This window comes from Anomalospiza imberbis, unplaced genomic scaffold, assembly GCF_031753505.1.
Source record: "Anomalospiza imberbis isolate Cuckoo-Finch-1a 21T00152 unplaced genomic scaffold, ASM3175350v1 scaffold_1137, whole genome shotgun sequence".
Taxonomy (NCBI): domain Eukaryota; kingdom Metazoa; phylum Chordata; class Aves; order Passeriformes; family Viduidae; genus Anomalospiza; species Anomalospiza imberbis.
Genome location: NW_027099529.1, coordinates 1 through 20833, shown reverse-complemented (window position 1 = coordinate 20833; position 20833 = coordinate 1). Strand labels below are relative to the sequence as shown.

The following is a 20833-nucleotide window of genomic DNA, read 5'->3' as shown; positions in this document are numbered from 1 at the left end:
ATTTGGGCCAATTTGGGTTAATTTGGGTCAATTTTGTCCAATTTGGGTCACTTTGGCTCAGTTTTGGTCAATTTGGCCAATTTAGGTAAATTTTGGTCAATTTGGGCCAATCCAAGACTAATTTGGGTCAATTTTGGCCAATTTGGGTCAATTTGGCTCAATTTGGGCCAATCCAAGACCAATTTGGGTCAATTTTGGCCGATTTGGGTCAATTGTGGCCGATTTGGGTCAATTTTGGCCAATTTTGGTCAATTTGGCTCAATTTGGGCCAATCCAAGACCAATTTGGGTCTATTTTGGCCGATTTGGGTCAATTGTGGCCGATTCGGGTCAATTCTGGCCAATTTAGTTCAATTTTGGCCAATTTGGGTCGATTTTCATCGATTTTTTCGCCAATTTTCACCGATTCCTGCCAGATTTTCACCGATTCCCCCCGATTTCCTCCCCGCAGCGTCCACCCCCGGCCGGACGATGCCCAAGCCCCTCCGGCCGCGCCCGGCCGAGCGCGTGCGGCAGCGTTTCCGGCGGCTGCGGCGCGCGGCGCGGGCGCTGGTGCTGGAGAACGCCGCGCTCTGCGACGAGCTGGCGCGGCTCGAGGCCAAGTGGACGCTGGCCCGCGGCCAGCGGCGATTCCTGCTCGGACGCCTGCTCGGACACCGCGCCGCCGCGGCCGGAGAGGCGGCCGGAGAGGCGGCCAGGCGGCCGCGGAGAGCGAGGGCGGCCGCGGCGAGGGGGAGGGGCGGGAGGGGCGGCGGGAGGGATGACCAGTGGTCAGCGGGGTCCAAGGATGACCAGTGGTCAGCGGGGTCCAAGGATGACCAGTGGTCAGTGGCGGTGAAGGAGGAGCAGTGGTCATCGGGCGTGAAGGAGGAGCAGTGGTCAGCGGGCTCAAAGGATGACCAGTGGTCAGCGGGCTCTAAAGATGACCAGTGGTCAGTGGGCGTGAAGGAGGAGCAGTGGTCAGCGGGCTCGAAGGATGACCAGTGGTCAGCAGGGGTGAAGCAGGAGCAGTGGTCAGCGGGCTCGAAGGATGACCAGTGGTCAGCAGGATTGAGAGATGACCAGTGGTCAGCGGGCTCAAGAGCAGCCGGCTCAAGAGATGACCAGTGGCCAGCAGGAGGAAGAGCCGGCTCAAGAGATGACCAGTGGTCAGCGCCGGCAAAGCCAGCCGGCCCGAGCGATGACCAGTGGTCAGCGGGCTCGAGAGATGACCAGTGGTCAAGCGGACGAGCAGCGTCCGGCTCTCGGCCGCGCCACGCCGCCGCGCCGATGTCCGGCGGGCTCCAGCCACCGGACGAGGCTCGAGATGACCACAGGCCCAACGGAGGAGCCGCTGACCGCTCGGGCCGCGGTCCGGCAGGAGGAGGAGGAGGAGGAGGATGACCACGATGACCACGAGGAGGACGAGGAGGACGAGGAGGAGGACGAGGACGAGGACGAAGGCTCCGCTGCGGCCTTTGGCTACTCCGGCCTCTTCCTGGGCAGTCCGGCCGGCTCGGACGAGTGACCACCAATAAATGACCCCGGCCGCAGCGGCCGGAGGGGTTTTGGTCGCTCCACGATGAGATTCGGACGTTGTTTGGCCGCGCCGCCATGACCGCTGAACGTACCCGATGACCACTGACCACCCCCACTGACCCCCCTGAATGACCACTGACCCCCCCCACTGACCCCCTGGCCACCCTGAGTGACCACTGGCCACTGACCACCCCACTGACCATTGACCACCCCCAATGACCTTTGGTCACTCCTTGACCACTCCCACTGACCCTTGACCCCACCATGACCACCCCCATTGACCCCTTGACCACTCCCACTGACCTTTGGTCACTCCTTGACCACTCCCACTGAACCCTTGACCCCACCACTGACCACCCCTTGACCCCACCACTGACCAATGACCACTGACCACTGGACCACCACTCACACCTTTTATTGAGCGCCGGGCGGCGCGGCCGGAACAGAGTGACCGCCCGGAGTGACCGCCGGCCCGTCCTGGATGTTGTGGAAGAGCCGGACGACGTCCGGCCACTCGGCCAGAGCCTGGAGTAGCCGCTCGGCCTCGGCCCTCGGACCGTCCGGCAAGGCCAACGCTGACCGCGGCACGAACTCGACGGCGGCCGAGAGCGGCCGGAGCCCTGCGGCCACCAGGTGCTGCCGGACAGAGCCCAGGGCCGAGGGGTCACACAGGAACTGCGGGGAGGGGTCAGCGGTCAGCCAGGGGTCAGCGGGGGGGGTCAAGGGGTCAGCCAGGGGTCAGCGGGGGGGGTCAAGGGGTCAGCCAGGGGTCAGCGGTCAACCAGGGGCCAAGGGATCAGCAAGCGGTCACTGGCAGTGGTCAGTGGTCATTGGGAATGGTCAAGTGGTCAGTGAGGGGCCAGTGGTGGGGGTCAGTGAGGGGTCAAGGGGTCAGTGAGGGGTCAATGGTCAGTGGGGTGATCAAGGGGTCAGTGAGGGGTCAAGGGGTCAGTGGGGGTGGTCAGTGGTCATTGGGGTGGTCAAGGGGTCAGCAAGGGGTCAAGGGGCCAGTGAGGGACCAGTGGTCATCAGGAATGGTCAGTGGTCATTGGGAGTGGTCAAGTGGTCAGTGAGGGGTCAATGGGTCAGTGGGGGTGGTCAGTGGTCATTGGGAGTGGTCAAGGGGTCAGTGGCCTTTGGGAGTGGTCAGTGGTCATCAGGAGTGGTCAAGGGGTCAGTGGCCTTTGGGAGTGGTCAAGGGGTCAACGAGGGGTCAAGGGGTCAATGAGGGGCCAGTGGTCATCAGGAATGGTCAGTGGTCATTGGGGTGGTCAAGGGGTCATTCAGGGCGGTCACTGGTCCATCCAAGAAGTGACCAGTGACCACCAGGGATGGGTCAAGGAGTGACCCGCGCCGGCGCTGACCGCCGAGTGACCGCGGGCAGCGGTCAGCGAGCGGCCGGAGCCGCCTCGGACCCACCTTGAGCTCGGCCTCATCCTCGGCCACCACGTCCTGGGCTCCGGCCGCTGCGGCCACCTCCAGCGCGGCCTCCATGGCCAACGTCTGGCCGGACACTCGGACCACGCCCACGGCCTCGAAGGCGTACCGGACATCACCGGTCAGCGAGGCCCTGAGTGACCAGTGGTCATCAGGGGGCATCCAGTGGTCAGTGAGGGTCACCCAGGGGTCAGCAACCCCCCCAGAGTGACCAGTGGTCATCAGGGGTCACCCAGGGGTCAGCAACCCCCCCAGAGTGACCAGTAGTCATCAGGGGTCACCCAGGGGTCACCAACCCCCCCAGAGTGACCAGTGGTCATCAGGGGTCACCCAGGGGTCACCAACCCCCCCAGAGTGACCAGTGGTCATCAGGGGTCATCCAGTGGTCAGTGAGGGTCAGCCAGGGGTCAGCAACCCCCCCAGAGTGACCAGTGGTCATCAGGGGTCACCCAGGGGTCACCAACCCCCCCAGAGTGACCGGCGGTCACCAGCGGTCACCCGGCGGTCACCAGCGGTCACCCAGCGGTCAGCACTGACCCGTAGCGGCTGAGCAGTGTCCGGAGCTCGGCCTGGCTGCGCCGGACGTTGTCCGTGCGGACGTCCAGCAGGAGCAGTGACCCCCCCGGGCCCCGAGCGGTCAGCAGCACCTGCGACCCTCCGGCCGGACGCTCCTGTGGCCGGAGAGAGCGGTCAGTGGGCAGTGGTCAGTGACTCTGTGGCCGGAGAGAGCGGTCAGCGGTCAGTGACTCGCCAGTGACCGCTGCTGTGGCCAGAGAGAGCGGTCAGCGGTCAGTGACCGTGGCCGGAGAGAGCGGTCAGTGGTCATTCAGTGGTCATTCAGTGGTCACTGAGGGTCATTCAGGGGTGGTCAGTGGTCACTCAGGGGTGGTCAGGGATGTCAGTGGTCATTCAAGGGCACTCAGTGGTCAATCAGGGGTGGTCAGTGGTCACTAGGGAGTGGTCAGTGGTCACTCACCGGTCACTCAGGGGTGGTCAGTGGTCACTCAGGGGTCACTCAGGGGTGGTCAGTGGTCACTCAGGGGTGGTCAGGGATGTCAGTGGTCATTCAAGGGCACTCAGTGGTCAATCAGGGGTGGTCAGGGGTCACTCAGTGGTCACTCAGTGGTGGTCAGGGATGGTCAGTGGTCACTCAGTGGTCACTAGGGTCACTCAGGGATGGTCAGTGGTCACTCAGTGGTCACTCTGGTCACTCAGGGATGGTCAGTGGCCACTCAGGGGTCACTCAGGGGTGGTCAGGGATGGTCAGTGGTCACTCAGCGGTCACTCAGGGGTGGTCAGGGATGGTCAGTGGTCACTCAGTGGTCACTCGGGTCACTCAGGGATGGTCAGTGGTCACTCAGGGATGGTCAGTGGTCACTCAGCGGTCACTCAGGGGTCACTCAGCGGTCACTCACCCTGGCTGACCGCAGGGCTCCCTCGATGGTGGCCTTGGGCACGTTGAGTGACCGGCACTGGGCCACCACCGCGGCCAGCTCGGGGTTCAGCGACGGCTCCGGGCCGCCCTCTGCGGGGGAGGGGCGGGGCTCTCGCATCGCCATAGCGACAGCCCCACGTCCCGATATCGCGATAGCCCCGTGTCCCGATATCACGATATCGCGATAGCCCGATATCCCGATGTCCCAATGTCCCGATATCGCGATATCCCAATGTCTCGGTATCACGATATTGCGATAGCCCAATGTCCCGATATCCCGATGTCCCAATGTCCCGATATCGCGATATCCCAATGTCTCGGTATCACGATATTGCGATAGCCCAATGTCCCGATATCCCGATGTCCCAATGTCCCGATATCGCGATATCCCAATGTCTCGGTATCACGATATTGCGATAGCCCAATGTCCCGATATCCCGATGTCCCAATGTCCCGATATCACGATAGCCCCGTGTCCCGATATCACGATATTGCGATATCCCAATGTCCCGATATCCCGATGTCCCAATGTCCTAATATCGCGATATCCCAATGTCACGATGTCCCGATATCGCGATATCCCCGTAGCCCAGTGTCCCGATAGCGCGATAGCCCAATGCCCCAATGTCCCAGTATCGCGATATCCCAATGTCCCGATATCGTGATATCCCAATGTGCCAATGTCCTGATATCACAACAGCCCAATGTCCCGATGTCGTGATATCCCAATGTCCCAATATCGCGATATCCCAATGTCCCAGTATCGCGATATCCCCATAGCCCAATGTCCCGATATCACAGTATCCCAATGTCCCAGTATTGCGATAGCCCCAATGTCCCGATATCACGATACCCCGATACGTCGCGATATCCCAGCGTCCCATCGCCCTCTCCTCCTCCTCCATCGCGACACCCCCACTCCCTCACCGTCTATCGCGACAGCCCCCACCCCCTCTATCGCGACAGGCCCCACCCCCCCCATCGCGACACACCCATCACAACCCCCCCCACCCCACCCCCCTCTATCGCGACACCCCCCCCGCCCTATCGCGACACCTCTGGCCGCCGCCCTCAGCATCCGCGCCATTTTCTGGCACAGGCGGCTCCGCTCCGCGTCCCGCGGGCCCTTCACGTTGCGCACCTTGGACCAGCGGTTGTGGCCGGCCATGGCCCGGCCCGCCGGGGCCAGCGGGGCCAGCGGGGCCGGCGGGACCCGCCCGAGGCTCGGTGGCCACCGGGGGGTGCCGAGGTGGCCCCAGAGAGCGGCGCGGAGCGGCCGGGCCAGCGCCGGGGCCCGCTGGGCCAGCGCCGCCGCCGCCATTTTGTGGCGCTTCTTCCTCTCCCCTCACGGAGCGGCGGCTTCCGCTTCCGGCGCGCCGCGGGGCACTGTGGGTAAGGGAATGATTTGCATGGCCACGCCCCTCGATTTAAAACTGACAGAGGGGTGAATTGGTGTCGTTTGCATAGCCACGCCCCTCGGTTTAAAACTGACAGGAGGGGTGAATTGGTGTCATTTGCATAGCCACGCCCCTCGGTTTAAAACTGACAGGAGGGGTGAATTGGTGTCATTTGCATAGCCACGCCCCTCGGTTTGAAGCTGACAGGAGGGGTGAATTGGTGTCATTTGCATAGCCACGCCCCTCAGGTTGAAACTGACAGGAGGGGTGAATTGGTGTCATTTGCATAGCCACGCCCCTCGGTTTAAAACTGACAGGAGGGGTGAATTGGTGTCATTTGCATAGCCACGCCCCTCGGGTTGAAACGGATATAATGAGGTGAGTGGGTGATTTGCATAGCTACGCCCTTCTGATTTAAAACATATAAAGGGTGAGTGTGGTGAATTGCATAGCCACGCCCCTCAGTTAAAAATATATATAATATGGGAATTGGTTGATTTGCATAGTCACGCCCTCTTTGGGAACTATCTAGTGGTGTTACTGCGGTAATTTGCATAGCCACGCCTACTTTTAATAACAATATATTGTTTTAATATAGTGATTTGCATAGCCACGCCCCTGGGTTTAAAACTGATATAAGAGGGTGTGAGTGGGGTGATTTGCATAGCCACGCCCCTCAGTTCAAGACTGATATGGGGAAATGGATGATCTACATAGCCACGCCTACTTTAATAATGAGATAGGTGTATTAATGTAGGGATTTGCATAGCCACGCCCCGGGTTTAAAACTGATATCAGAGGGTGTGAGTGGGGTGATTTGCATAGCCACGCCCCTCAGTTCAAGACTGATATGGGGAAATGGATGATCTGCATAGCCACGCCTACTTTAATAATGAGATATGTGTGTTAATGGAGGGATTTGCATAGCCACGCCCTCTGTAAGAACGATCTAGTGGTGTTAATGAGTTGGTTTGCATAGCCACGCCTCCTGTAGGAACACTCTGGGAGTGTTAGTGGATTTATTTGCATAGCCACGCCCCTCAGTTAAAAACTTATATAAGTGGTGAGTTAGGTGATTTGCATAGCCACGCCCTTGCATTAAAACTGATCGACTGGGTAATTTGCATAGCCACGCCCTCAGTCGAAAAACTGATCTAGTGGCATTAATGGGGGTGATTTGCATGGCCACGCCTCCTTCAAGAATGATCTACTGGTGTTCATGATGGTTATTTGCATAGCCACGCCCCTCATTTAAAAACCAATCTAATGGTGCTAAAGGAGGTGATTTGCATAGCCTCGCCCTCACTCAAAAAACCTGTATAAAAATATCTATGGCGTGATTTGCATAACCACACCCCTAAACAGCTATCAAATGTGTTAATGGAGTGATTTGCATAGCCGTGCTATGCAGATCTTTACAAACTATCTAATGGTGTGCATCGGGTGATTTGCATAGCCACGCCTCATATTAAAACAGATTGGTTGGTGTGAATAGAGTGATTTGCATAGCCACGCCCTCACTTTGAAATTGATGTAAGGGTGTGTATGTGGTGATTTGCATAGCCACGCCCCTCAGCCTGCAAACCTGTATAGTGGTGTTGATGGAGTGATTTGCATAGCCACGCCCCCTTTAGGAATTCTCAGCTCGTGTCAATGGCGCTGATGGACAGACGGACACGGGGGGTGGACGGACGGACAGGTGGACACGGGGGACGGACGGGCGGACGGACGGACAGTGGGGACGGACACAGGGAATCGACGGACAGACGGACGGACAGGTGGACACGGGGGACGGACGGGCGGACAGACGGACAGACGGACAGATGGACGGGCAGGTGGACAGATGGACACGGGGGGATGGACTGAATGGACGGACAGGTGGGCTGGACAGACGGACAGATGGACAGGGAGATGGGACACAGGGACATGGACAGACGGGACACGGGGGCAAGGACAGACGGACACGGGCACGGACAGACGGACAGATGGACACGGGAATGGGCGCACAGATGGACAGGCAGACAGACGGACACGGGGGATGGACAGACGGACACGGGGGATGGACGGGAGAGACGGACAGCCGGACACGGGGGAGGAACACAGGGAATGGACGGACAGTTGGGATGGACAGACGGACGGACAAGGAGATGGGCACAGGGACATGGACAGACGGACACGGGGGATGGACGGACGGACACGGGGGATGGACAGACGGACACGGGGAATGGACGGACGGACAGATGGACACAGGGGATGGACAGACGGACACGGGGGATGGACGAACGGACAGGTGGGGATGGATGGACGGACAGATGGACAGGGAGATGGACACAGGGGATGAACAGTTGGGATGGACAGACAGACGTACAGATGGACATGGGAAATGGACGGACAGACAGATGGACACAGGGAATGGACGGACGGACAGATGGACACAGGGAATGGAGGGACGGACACAGGGAATGGACAGACAGATGGACGGACGGACATGGGGAATGGACGGACACGAGGGATGGACGGACGGACAGATGGACACAGGGGATGGACAGACGGACACGGGGAACGGACGGACGGACAGATGGACACAGGGGATGGACCTACGGACACAGGGAATGGACGGACACGAGGGACGGACGGACGGACAGATGGACACGGGGAATGGATGGACGGACAGATGGACACGGGGAATGGACGGACGGACACAAGGGACGGACGGACGGACAGACGGACACGGGGAATGGACAGATGGACACAGGGAATGGACAGACGGACACAAGGGACGGACGGACAGATGGACACGGGGAACGGACAGACGGACAGATGGACACAGGGAATGGACAGATGGACACAGGGAATGGACAGACGGACACGGGGAATGGACGGACGGACACAAGGGACGGACGGACGGACAGATGGACACAGGGGATGGGCAGACGGACACGGGGAATGGACGGACGGATGGACAGATGGACACGGGGAATGGACGGACGGACAGATGGACACAGGGAATGGACAGACGGACACAGGGAATGGACGGACGGACATGGGGAATGGACAGACAGACAGATGGACACCAGGAATGGACAGACGGACACGGGGAATGGACAGACGGACACGGGGAATGGACAGACGGACACGGGGAATGGACGGACGGACGGACAGATGGACACGGGGAATGGACGGACGGACACAAGGGACGGACGGACGGACAGATGGACACGGGGAATGGACAGACGGTCACGGGGAATGGACGGACGGACGGACAGATGGACACGGGGAATGGACAGACGGTCACGGGGAATGGACGGACGGACACAAGGACGGACGGACAGACAGACGGACGGGCCCCATCCCCCCCTCCCCTCCCCTCCCCCCCGCCTGGAAGCCGCTCCTTCCTCTCCTCGCGCCCGTGACGTCACCGCCGCGCGGGGGTGGGGGGGGAGGGGCGGACCCACGTGACCCCCGAACTTCCCCCCCGCCCCCGCGCCCCGCCCCCACCTTTCCCCGGCCACGCCCCCTTTTGCTTACTTTATTTTATTTTGTTTTATTTCATTTTATTTTACTTATTTTAATTCATTTTACTTTACATGTTATTCTATTTTATTGATTTTATTTGATTTTATTTTAAATTTTACTTTATTTTATTTTTATTCTGGCTTAGTTTAGTTTAGTTTACTTAGTTTATTTTACATTTTTATTTTATTTTATTTTATTTTATTCTGTTTTATTCTATTTTATTTTATCATTTTATTTTACTTTTTTTAAATTTTATTTTGTTTTACATTTTTATTTTATTTTATTTTGTTTTACATTTTTATTTTATTTTATTTTATTTTATTTTATTTTAGGTTCCTATTTTTTTTTAATTTTAATTTATTTTATATTTTACTTTATTTTATTTTTCATTTAAATTAAATTAAATTTTATTTTACTTTATTTTAGGTTTCTTTTTTTTTTAATTTTAATTTATTTTATATTTTACTTTATTTTATTTTTCATTTAAATTAAATTAAATTTTATTTTACTTTATTTTATTTTATTTTACTTTATTTTACTTTATTTTATTTTATTTATTTTATTTTATTTTACTTTATTTTATTTTATTTTATTTTACTTTATTCGGGTTTTTCAGCCCAAAATTTCTCACCCGCCCCTCCCCCCCTTTCCTTCCCCTCCCCCCTCCCCCACCCCTGCCCCTCCCCCCCTCTTTTTTTCCCCCGGCCCCGCCCCTTTTTTGGGGTTTTTTTTTTCCGGTTTTTTTCACACCAAAATGTCTCACCCGCCCCTCCCCCACCCTTCCTGCCCCTCCCCCACCCTTCCTGCCCCTCCCCCACCCCCGGTTCCGCTTCCCGGCCCCGAGGAGCCGCGATGGAGCCGCGGGAGCTCCTGGCGCTGCTGGGGACAGGTGGGGACACCTGGGGACATCGGGCCGGACACTCGGACACTCGGACACTCGGACACTCGGACACTCGGACACTCGGACATCGGGATGGACACTCGGACATCGGGGTGGAGCGGACACCTGGACTTTGGGGTGGACACCTGGACTTTGGGGTGGACACCTGGACTTTGGGGTGGACACCTGGACATTGGGGACACACCTGGGGACACCTGGGGACAGCTGGGGACAGCTGGGGGACAGGTGGGGACACCTGGGGACATCGGGCCGGACACTCGGACATCGGGATGGACACTCGGGACATCGGGGTGGAGCGGACACCTGGACTTTGGGGTGGACACCTGGACTTTGGGGTGGACACCTGGACTTTGGGGTGGACACCTGGACATTGGGGACACACCTGGGGACACCTGGGGACAGCTGGGGACAGCTGGGGGACAGGTGGGGACACCTGGGGACATCGGGCCGGACACTCGGACATCGGGATGGACACTCGGACACTCGGACATCGTGGTGGAGCGAACACCTGGACACTGGGGTGGACACCTGGACACTGGGGACACACCTGGGGACACCTGGGGACAGCTGGGGACATCGGGCCGGACACTCGGACATCGGGGTGGACACTCAGACATCGGGGTGGACACTCAGACATCGGGGTGGAGCGGACACCTGGACTTTGGGGACACACCTGGGGACACCTGGGGACAGCTGGGGACACCTGGGGACAGCTGGGGACATCGGGCCGGACACTCGGACACTCGGACACTCAGACATCGGGATGGACACTCGGACATCAGGGTGGAGCGGACACCTGGACATTGGGGTGGACACCTGGACATTGGGGACACACCTGGGGACACCTGGGGACAGCTGGGGACAGCCAGACATCAGGGTGGGCAGGTGGACACTTGGACATCGGGGTGGACAATCGGACATTGGGGTGGACAATTGGACGTGGGGTGGAGTGGACATCTGGACATTGGGGACCCCCTTGGACATTGGGACTGGGGACACCTGGGGACACCTGGGGACAGCCGGACATCGGGGTGGACACTTGGACATCGGGGTGGACACTTGGACATTGGGATGGACACCTGGACATGGGGTAGACACTCGGAGATTGGGGTGGACACTTGGACATTGGGGACCCCCCTGGACATTGCGAGGGGATGGACACCTGGACATTGGGGTGGACGCTCGGACATTGGGGTGGGCACTTGGACATGGGGGTGGGGTGGACACTTGGACATTGGGGTGGACACTCGGACTTGGGGGGTGGACACTTGGACATGGGGGTGGGATGGACACCTGGACATTGGGGTGGACACTCAGCCATGGGGGTGGACAGGTGGACACCTGGGCATGGGGGTGGACACTCGGCCATGGGGGTGGACACTCGGCCATGGGGGTGGGATGGACACCTGGACATTGGGGTGGACAGGTGGACACCTGGACATGGGGGTGGACACTCGGCCATGGGGGTGGACAGGTGGACACCTGGACATTGGGGTGGACACTCGGCCATGGGGGTGGACACTCGGCCATGGGGGTGGGATGGACACTCGGCCATGGGGGTGGACAGGTGGACACCTGGGCATGGGGGTGGACACTCGGCCATGGGGGTGGACAGGTGGACACTCGGCCATGGGGGTGGACACTCGGCCATGGGGGTGGACACTCGGCCATGGGGGTGGACAGGTGGACACTCGGCCATGGGGGTGGACAGGTGGACACCTGGCCAGGTGTGACCCCTCCCCCCACGTTGTTGCCCCTCCCCCAGCCCTGCTCGCGGGGGCGCTGGACCTGGAGAGCCCCCAGGTGTTCCCAGGGGTGCCCGGGGGCGGCTTCGGCGCCAGCGTGGCCCAGTTTGGCACTGGGGAGAGCGGATGGTAAACTGGGAACCCCGAAATCGGCCCAAAACCGACCCAAAATCACCCCAAAATCACCCCAAATATCATCCCAAAGTCACCCCAAATATCATCCCAAAATCACCCCAAAATCACCCCAAAATCATCCCAAAATCATCCCAAAGTCACCCCAAAATCATCCCAAATATCCTCCAAAATCACCCCAAAAACACCCCAAAATCATCCCAAAGTCACCCCAAAATCATCCCAAATATCCTCCAAAATCACCCCAAAAACACCCCAAAATCATCCCAAAGTCACCCCAAAAACTCCCCAAAATCATCCCAAAATCATCCCAAAATCACCCCAAAATCATCCCAAAATCACCCCAAAATCACCCCAAATATCATCCCAAAATCACCCCAAAATCACCCCAAAATCATCCCAAAATCACCCCAAAATCATCCCACATATCATCCCAAAATCACCCCAAAAACACCCTAAAATAATCCCAAAATCACCCCGAAGTCATCCCCAAATATCCTCCAAAAACTCCCCAAAAACTCCCCAAAATCATCCCAAAATCACCCCAAATTCACCCCAAATTTCCCCAATTTTCCCCAGTTTTCCCCAAAATCCCCAATTTTCCACCATAATTTCCCCATTTTTTCCCCAAATCCCCACAATTTTTCCCAAAATCCCCATAATTTTCCCAAATTTCCCCCAAATTCCCCCAAATTCCCCCCAAATCCCCCAAAATTTCCCCAAAAATCCCCCAATTTTTACCAAAATCCCCTCAAAATCCCCCAATTTTCCCTAAATTTCCCCAAATTCCCCCAAATCCCCCAATTCCCCCCCAAATTTCCCCAATTTTTCCCAAAATCCCCACAATTTTCCCAATTTTCCCCAAATTCCCCAAAATTCCCCAATTTTTCCTAAAAATGCCCCAATTTTCCCCGAATTTCCCCGAATTTTCCCCAATTTCCCTGAATTTCCCTGAATTTTCCCCTGAATTTCCCCGAATTTGCCCCAAATTTCCCCCCAATTTCCCCAAATTTCCCCGAATTTTCCTGAAATGCCCCGAATTTGCCCCAAACTTTCCCCAATTTCCCCGAATTTGCCCAAAATCCCCCGAATTTTCCCCAAATTTCCCCCAAATTTCCCCAATTTCCCCAAATTTCCCCGAATTTTCCCCAAATTTCCCCGAATTTGCCCCAAATTTTCCCCCAATTTCCCCAAATTTCCCCAATTTCCCCAAATTTGCCCCAATTTCCCCTAATTTCCCTGAATTTCCCCCAAATTTCCCCGAATTTGCCCAAAATCCCCTGAATTTTCCCCAAAATTTCCCCAATTTCACCAAAATTCCCCAATTTCCCCGAATTTCCCTGAATTTTCCCCAAATTTTCCCCAATTTCCCCGAATTTCCCTGAATTTTCCCCAAATTTTCCCCAATTTCCCCGAATTTCCCTGAATTTCCCCGAATTTCCCCGAATTTGCCCGAATTTCCCGGAATTTGCCCCAAGGCTGCTGGTGGGAGCCCCCCTAGAGGGGAACGGCTCCGGCGCCGTTTACGGCTGCGCCTTCGGCTCCGCAACGTGCCGGAAGCTCCCGGTGCCAGGTGAGACCCCTCCCCAAATTGGGGACCCCCCCCCAGGTGAGACCCCTCCCCAAATTGGGGACCCCCAGGTGAGACCCCTCCCCAAATTTGGGATTGCTCAGGTGAGACCCCTCCCCAAATTTGGGATTCCCAGGTGAGACCCCTCCCCAAATTTGGGATTGCTCAGGTGAGACCCCTCCCCAAATTTGGGATTGCTCAGGTGAGACCCCTCCCCGAATTTGGGATTCCTCAGGTGAGACCCCTCCCCAAATTGGGGACCCCCAGGTGAGACCCCTCCCCAAATTAGAGATTCCTCAGGTGAGACCCCTCCCCCAATTGGGACCCCCAGGTGAGACCCCTCCCCAAATTGGGACCCCCCACAGGTGAGACCCCTCCCCAAATTTGGGACCCCCAGGTGAGACCCCTCCCCAAATTTGGGATGCCCAGGTGAGACCCCTCCCCAAATTTGGGATCCACAGGTGAGACCCCTCCCCAAATTTGGGATCCACAGGTGAGACCCCTCCCCAAATTAGAGATTCCTCAGGTGAGACCCCTCCCCAAATTGGGACCCCCCACAGGTGAGACCCCTCCCCAAATTGGGACCCCCCACAGTTGAGACCCCTCCCCAAATTTGGGATTGCTCAGGTGAGACCCCTCCCCAAATTAGAGATTCCTCAGGTGAGACCCCTCCCCCAATTGGGACCCCCCACAGGTGAGACCCCTCCCCAAATTTGGGATTGCTCAGGTGAGACCCCTCCCCAAATTTGGGATTGCTCAGGTGAGGCCCCTCCCCAAATTGGGACCCCCAGGTGAGACCCCTCCCCAAATTTGGGATTCCTCAGGTGAGACCCCTCCCCAAATTTGGGACTCCCCACAGGTGAGAGCCCTCCCCAAATTTGGGACTCCCCACAGGTGAGACCCCTCCCCAAATTGGGGACCCCCCACAGGTGAGACCCCTCCCCAAATTGGGACCCCCCACAGGTGAGACCCCTCCCCAAATTTGGGATTGCTCAGGTGAGACCCCTCACCAAATTTGGGATCCACAGGTGAGACCCCTCCCCAAATTAGAGATTCCTCAGGTGAGACCCTCCCCAAATTTGGGATTGCTCAGGTGAGACCCCTCACCAAATTTGGGATCCACAGTTGAGACCCCTCCCCAAATTTGGGATTCCTCAGGTGAGACCCCTCCCCAAATTGGGACCCCCCACAGTTGAGACCCCTCCCCAAATTTGAGGACCCCCCCCAACCCCCACGTTTTGGGGAGGGGTCTGACGCCGCGTCCCCCCAGGGCCCCCCGGAGCGGTCAGTTCCTCGCTGGGCCTGGCGCTGGCGGCCGGAGAGGACGCGGCGCTGGTGAGAGCCGGAACCGGGGGGACCCCAAAATTTGGCGTTTTGGGAGGTTCCACCCCAAAATTTGGGGTTTTTTTGGGAGGTTCCCCCCCAAAATTTGGGGTTTTTTTGGGAGCTTTCACCCATAATTTGGGGTTTTGGGAGGTTCCACCCCAAAATTTGGGGTTTTGGGAGGCTTCACCCCAAAATTTGGGTTTTTTTGGGAGGTTCCACCACAAAATTTGGGGTTTTTTTGGAGGTTTTTGGGAGGTTTCACCCAAAATTTGGGTTTTTTAAGAAGGTTCCACCACAAAATTTGGGTTTTTTTGGGAGGTTGCACCCCAAAATTTGGGGTTTTTAGAAGGTTTTCCCCCAAAATCTGGGGTTTTTTGGAGGTTTTTGGGTGGTTTTGCCCCAAAACTTGGGTTTTTAGGAGGTTCCACCACAAAATTTGGGGTTTTTGGGAGTTTCCACCCCAAATTTGGCGTTTTTGGTGGAACCCCAGGGAGGTGGAACCCCAGATTTTCGTCCCGCGGGCGTTTTCCCCCAAAATCGCCGTTTCTGAGGTGGAACCGAGGCCGAGCGCCCCCAAATTTTCTCCTCCAGGTGTGCGGCCCCACCTCCCCCCAGGTGTGCGGGGTCAACGTCCACCTCAACGGCTTCTGCGTCCAGCTGGACACCGACCTCCGGCCGGTCCGGAGCCTCCCGGCCACCTTCCCAGGTATGGGGTGACCAGTGGTCATCTTGGGTCATCGGCTCCATGGACAATGACCATTGACCACCCGTTGGTCATCTTGGGTCATCGGCTCCATGGACAATGACCATTGACCACCCAGTGGTCATCTTGGGTCATCGGCTCCATGGACAATGACCACCCAATGACCAGTGGTCATCTTGGGTCATCGGCTCCATGGACAATGACCATTGACCACCCGTTGGTCATCTTGGGTCATCGGCTCCATGGACAATGACCATTGACCACCCGTTGGTCATCTTGGGTCATCGGCTCCATGGACATTGACCATTGACCACCCAGTGGTCATCTTGGGTCATCGGCTCCATGGACATTGACCACCCAATGACCAGTGGTCATCTTGGGTCATTGGCTCCATGGACATTGACCGTTGACCACCCAGTGGTCATCTTGGATCATCGGCTCCATGGACAATGACCACCCAATGACCAGTGGTCATCTTGAGTCATTCATCTCCATGGACATTGACCATTGACCCCCCCAGTGGTCATCTTGGGTCATTCATCTCCATGGACATTGACCACTGACCACCCAGTGGTCATCTTGGGTCATCGGCTCCATGGACATTGACCACCCAATGACCAGTGGTCATCTTGGGTCATTCATCTCCATGGACATTGACCATTGAACACCCGTTGGTCATCTTGGGTCATTCATCTCCATGGACATTGACCATTGACCACCCTTTGGTCATCTTGGGTCATTCATCTCCATGGACATTAAGTAGTGACCACCCAGTGGTCATCTTGGCCTTGTGTGCGACATCAAGGAGGTAGAAGCCCAAAATTTGGTTTTTCTGGAGGTTTCACCCCAAAATCAACGTTTTTGTTGATATGGAGAAGGTGGAACCCCAAAAATTGGGTTTTTTTGAGGTTTCACCCCAAAATTAATGTTTTTGTTGACGTGGAGAAGGTACAACCCCAAAACATGGTTTTTCTGGAGGTTTCACCCCAAAAATCAACATTTTTGTAGCTATTGAGAAGGTAGAACCTCAAAAATTGGGGTTTTTCTGGAGGTTTCACCCCAAAATCTACGTTTTTGTTGAGATGGAGAAGGTGGAACCCCAAAAATTGTTTTTTCTGGAGGTTCCCCCCCAAAATCGCGCTTTTTCTTGCCCCCGAATTCGCGTTTCTCCTCTCCGGCCTGTCCGTGGTCACTCGGGGCTGTGGTCACTCTGTCCGCAGAGTGTCCGAAGACCTCGATGGACATCGCGTTCCTGATGGACGGCTCGGGCAGCATCGCCGAGCAGGACTTTGAGACCATGAAGACCTTCATCGCCGAGGTGATGCGGCGATTCCGGGACGACGACGCGCAGGTAACGCTCACCTGGGCCGGGTGGACGACCTCTGGTGGCCGTTGGTCATCTCGGGTTGGTCAAGCGGCGGTGAGGTTGAGCGGTGACCGCTCAATGGTCATTTGGTCATCTCGGGGGGTTTGGCTCCATGGGTGTTGAGTGGTGACCCCGCAATGACCAGTGGTCATCTTGGGTGGTTTGGTTCCATGGACATTGACCGTTGACCACCCAGTGGTCATCTTGGGTCATCGGCTCCATGGACATTGACCATTGACCCCTCAATGACCATTGGTCATCTTGGGTGGGTTGGCTCCATGGACGTTGACCACCCAGTGGTCATCTTGGGCCATTCATCTCCATGGACATTGACCGCTGACCACCCAGTGGTCATCTTGGGCCATTCATCTCCATGGACATTGACCATTGACCACCCAATGGCCATTGGTCATCTTGGGCCATTAATCTCCATGGACATTGACCGTTGACCACCCAGTGGTCATCTTGGGTCATTCATCTCCATGGATGTTGACCACCCAGTGGTCATCTTGGGCCATTCATCTCCATGGACACTGACCGCTGACCACCCAGTGGTCACCTTGGGCCATTCATCTCCATGGACATTGACCACTGACCACCCAGTGGTCATCTTGGGCCATTCATCTCCATGGACACTGACCGTTGACCACCCAGTGGTCATCTTGGGCCATTAATCTCGTTGACCTTGACCATTGACCCCCAACAGCCATTGGTCATCGGGGGTGGTCCGGAGCGGCCGTTCCGGTGGTCACTCATTGTCCGTCTGTCCAGTTCTCCCTCACCCAGTTCTCCCACACCATCCAAGACCACTTTGACTTCAAAACCTTCCGGAGATTTCCGGACCCCGCGCGGCTCCTCCGGAACGTCCGGCAGCTCACCGGCGCCACCTACACGGCCACGGCCATGCGGAGCGTCCTGTGAGTGACCGCTGACCCTGCTGACCCTGCTGACCACTGATCCCACTGACCACTGACCGCTGACCACTGACCCCACTGACCACTGACCCTGCTGACCACTGACCACTGACCCTGCTGACCACTGACCACTGACCACTGACCCCTGACCCTGCTGACCACTGACCACTGACCACTGACCACTGACCACTGACCACTGACCCTGCTGACCACCGACCACTGACCACTGACCACTGACCACTGACCGCTGACCACTGACCACTGACCACTGACCCTGCTGACCGCTGACCACTGACCACTGACCCCTGACCCTGCTGACCACTGACCACTGACCACTGACCACTGACCACTGACCACTGACCCTGCTGACCGCTGACCCCACTGACCACTGACCGCTGACCACTGACCACTGACCACTGACCACTGACCACTGACCCTGCTGACCACTGACCCTGCTGACCACTGACCGCTGACCACTGACCACTGACCACTGACCCTGCTGACCACTGACCACTGACCACTGACCCTGCTGACCGCTGACCACTGACCACTGACCACTGACCACTGACCACTGACCCTGCTGACCACTGACCCTGCTGACCACTGACCGCTGACCACTGACCACTGACCACTGACCCTGCTGACCACTGACCACTGACCACTGACCCTGCTGACCGCTGACCACTGACCACTGACCACTGACCCTGCTGACCACTGACCCTGCTGACCACTGACCACTGACCCCACTGACCACTGACCGCTGACCGCTCCCCCGGCCGTGTCCGGCCCCTGCTGACCGCCCTGACCGGCAGGAAGAAGATGTTCGTGGCCGGCCGTGGCGCTCGGGCCGGCGCGCGGCAGATCCTGATCGTGGTGACCGACGGCGAGCGGTTCGGTGACCCCCTGGACTACCCGGACGTCATCCCGCTGGCCGAAGCCATGGCGGTCACTCGCTACGCCATCGGGGTGAGCGGCGGTCAGCGGGGCCCCGCGGCCGCGGGGCTGTGTCCGTCTGTCCATGTCCACCTGTCCGCCTGTCCATCCACCCCACCTGTCCGCCTGTCCGCCTGTCCGCCTGTCCACCTGTCCACCTGTCCACCTGTCCGCCTGTCCACCTGTCCATCCACCCCTGTCCACCTGCCCACCTGTCCACGTGTCCATCTGTCCATGTCCACCTGTCCACGTGTCCGTCTGTCCATGTCCACCTGTCCACCTGTCCACCTGTCCATCTGTCCATCCACCCCACCTGTCTATCTGTCCGTCTGTCCACCTGTCCATCTGTCCACCTGTCCATCTGTCCATGTCCACCTGTCCGCCTGTCCACCTGTCCGTCTGTCCATCCACCCCACCTGTCCACCTGTCCGTCTGTCCATGTCCACCTGCCCACCTGTCCACGTGTCCATCTGTCCATGTCCACCTGTCCACATGTCCATCTGTCCATGTCCACCTGTCCACCTGTCCACCTGTCCGTCTGTCCATCCACCCCACCTGTCTATCTGTCCGTCTGTCCACGTGTCCATCCGCCCCTGTCCACCTGCCCACCTGTCCACGTGTCCATCTGTCCATGTCCACCTGTCCACGTGTCCGTCTGTCCATGTCCACCTGTCCACCTGTCCACCTGTCCATCTGTCCATCCACCCCACCTGTCTATCTGTCCGTCTGTCCACCTGTCCATCTGTCCACCTGTCCGTCTGTCCATGTCCACCTGTCCGCCTGTCCACCTGTCCGTCTGTCCATCCACCCCACCTGTCCACCTGTCCATCTGTCCATGTCCACCTGTCCATCTGTCCATCCACCCCACCTGTCCACCTGTCCATCTGTCCATGTCCACCTGTCCATCTGTCCATCCACCCCACCTGTCTATCTGTCCGTCTGTCCATCTGTCCAGCTGTCCATCTGTCCACCTGTCCACCTGTCCGTCTGTCCACCTGTCCATCTATCCCACCTGTCCACCTGTCCGCCTGTCCATCCACCCCACCTGTCTATCTGTCCGTCTGTCCACCTGTCCACCTTTCCACGTGTCCATCTGTCCATGTCCACCTGTCCGTCAGTCCACCTGTCCATCCATCCCACCTGTCCACCTGTCCGCCTGTCCATCCACCCCACCTGTCCACCTGTCCGTCTGTCCATCCACCCCACCTGTCTATCTGTCCGTCTGTCCACGTGTCCATCTGTCCATGTCCACCTGTCCATCTGTCCACCTGTCCATCCACCCCACCTGTCCACCTGTCCGTCTGTCCACCTGTCCACCTGTCCATGTCCATCTGTCCACCTGTCCATCCATCCCACCTGTCCATTTGTCCATCCCACCTGTCCACCTGTCCATCTGTCCATCTGTCCACCTGTCCATCCATCCCACCTGTCCATTTGTCCATCCCACCTGTCCACCTGTCCACCTGTCCACCTGTCCCTCTGTCCATGTCCATCTGTCCATCTGTCCATCATCTGTCCACCTGTTCACCATGTCCATCTGTCCATCCCACCTGTCCATCTCCATCCCACCTATGTCCACCTGTCCATCCGTCCCACCTGTCCATGTCCACCTGTCCACCCTGTCCATCCCACCTGTCCATCCCTATCTCACCTGTCCACCTGTCCATCCATCCATGTCCATCCCACGTGTCCATCCGTCCCACCTGTCCATCTCCACCTCACCTGTCCGTGCCCACCTGAGCTGTCCGTGCCCACCTGTCCATCCATGCCCACCTGTCCAGCCATGCCCACCTGTCCGTGCCCACCTGTCCAGCCATGCCCACCTGTCCATCCATGTCCACCTGTCCATCCATGCCCACCCGTCCGTGCCCAGCTGAGCTGTCCGTGCCCACCTGTGCAGGTGGGCAGCGCGTTCGAGCGGGCGGAGGCGCAGCAGGAGCT

The 20833-nt window shown here is 57.4% G+C and overlaps 2 protein-coding genes across 2 annotated transcripts; one reads left to right on the top strand and one right to left on the bottom strand.

Moving 5' to 3' along the window:
* Positions 1-430: 430 nt before the first annotated feature.
* LOC137465834 (translational activator of cytochrome c oxidase 1-like) lies at positions 431-5710 on the bottom strand. Its single transcript, XM_068177853.1, has 5 exons — positions 5446-5710; positions 4370-4479; positions 3492-3625; positions 2937-3087; positions 431-2192 (listed from the first exon to the last, which is right to left on the bottom strand). The coding sequence occupies exons 1-5, from the start codon at positions 5708-5710 to the stop codon at positions 1932-1934; spliced, it is 921 nt and encodes a 306-aa protein (XP_068033954.1). The 3' UTR covers positions 431-1931.
* A 4444-nt stretch (positions 5711-10154) lies between these two features.
* On the top strand, positions 10155-18925 carry LOC137465836 (integrin alpha-D-like; the record flags this gene model as incomplete). Its single annotated transcript, XM_068177855.1, has 8 exons — positions 10155-10191; positions 11969-12077; positions 13559-13653; positions 14921-14985; positions 15568-15682; positions 16900-17030; positions 17817-17962; positions 18772-18925. Coding segments are annotated over exons 1-8 (852 nt in total), but the record flags the coding sequence as incomplete, so codon positions are not given.
* Between the last annotated feature and the right edge of the window lie 1908 nt (positions 18926-20833).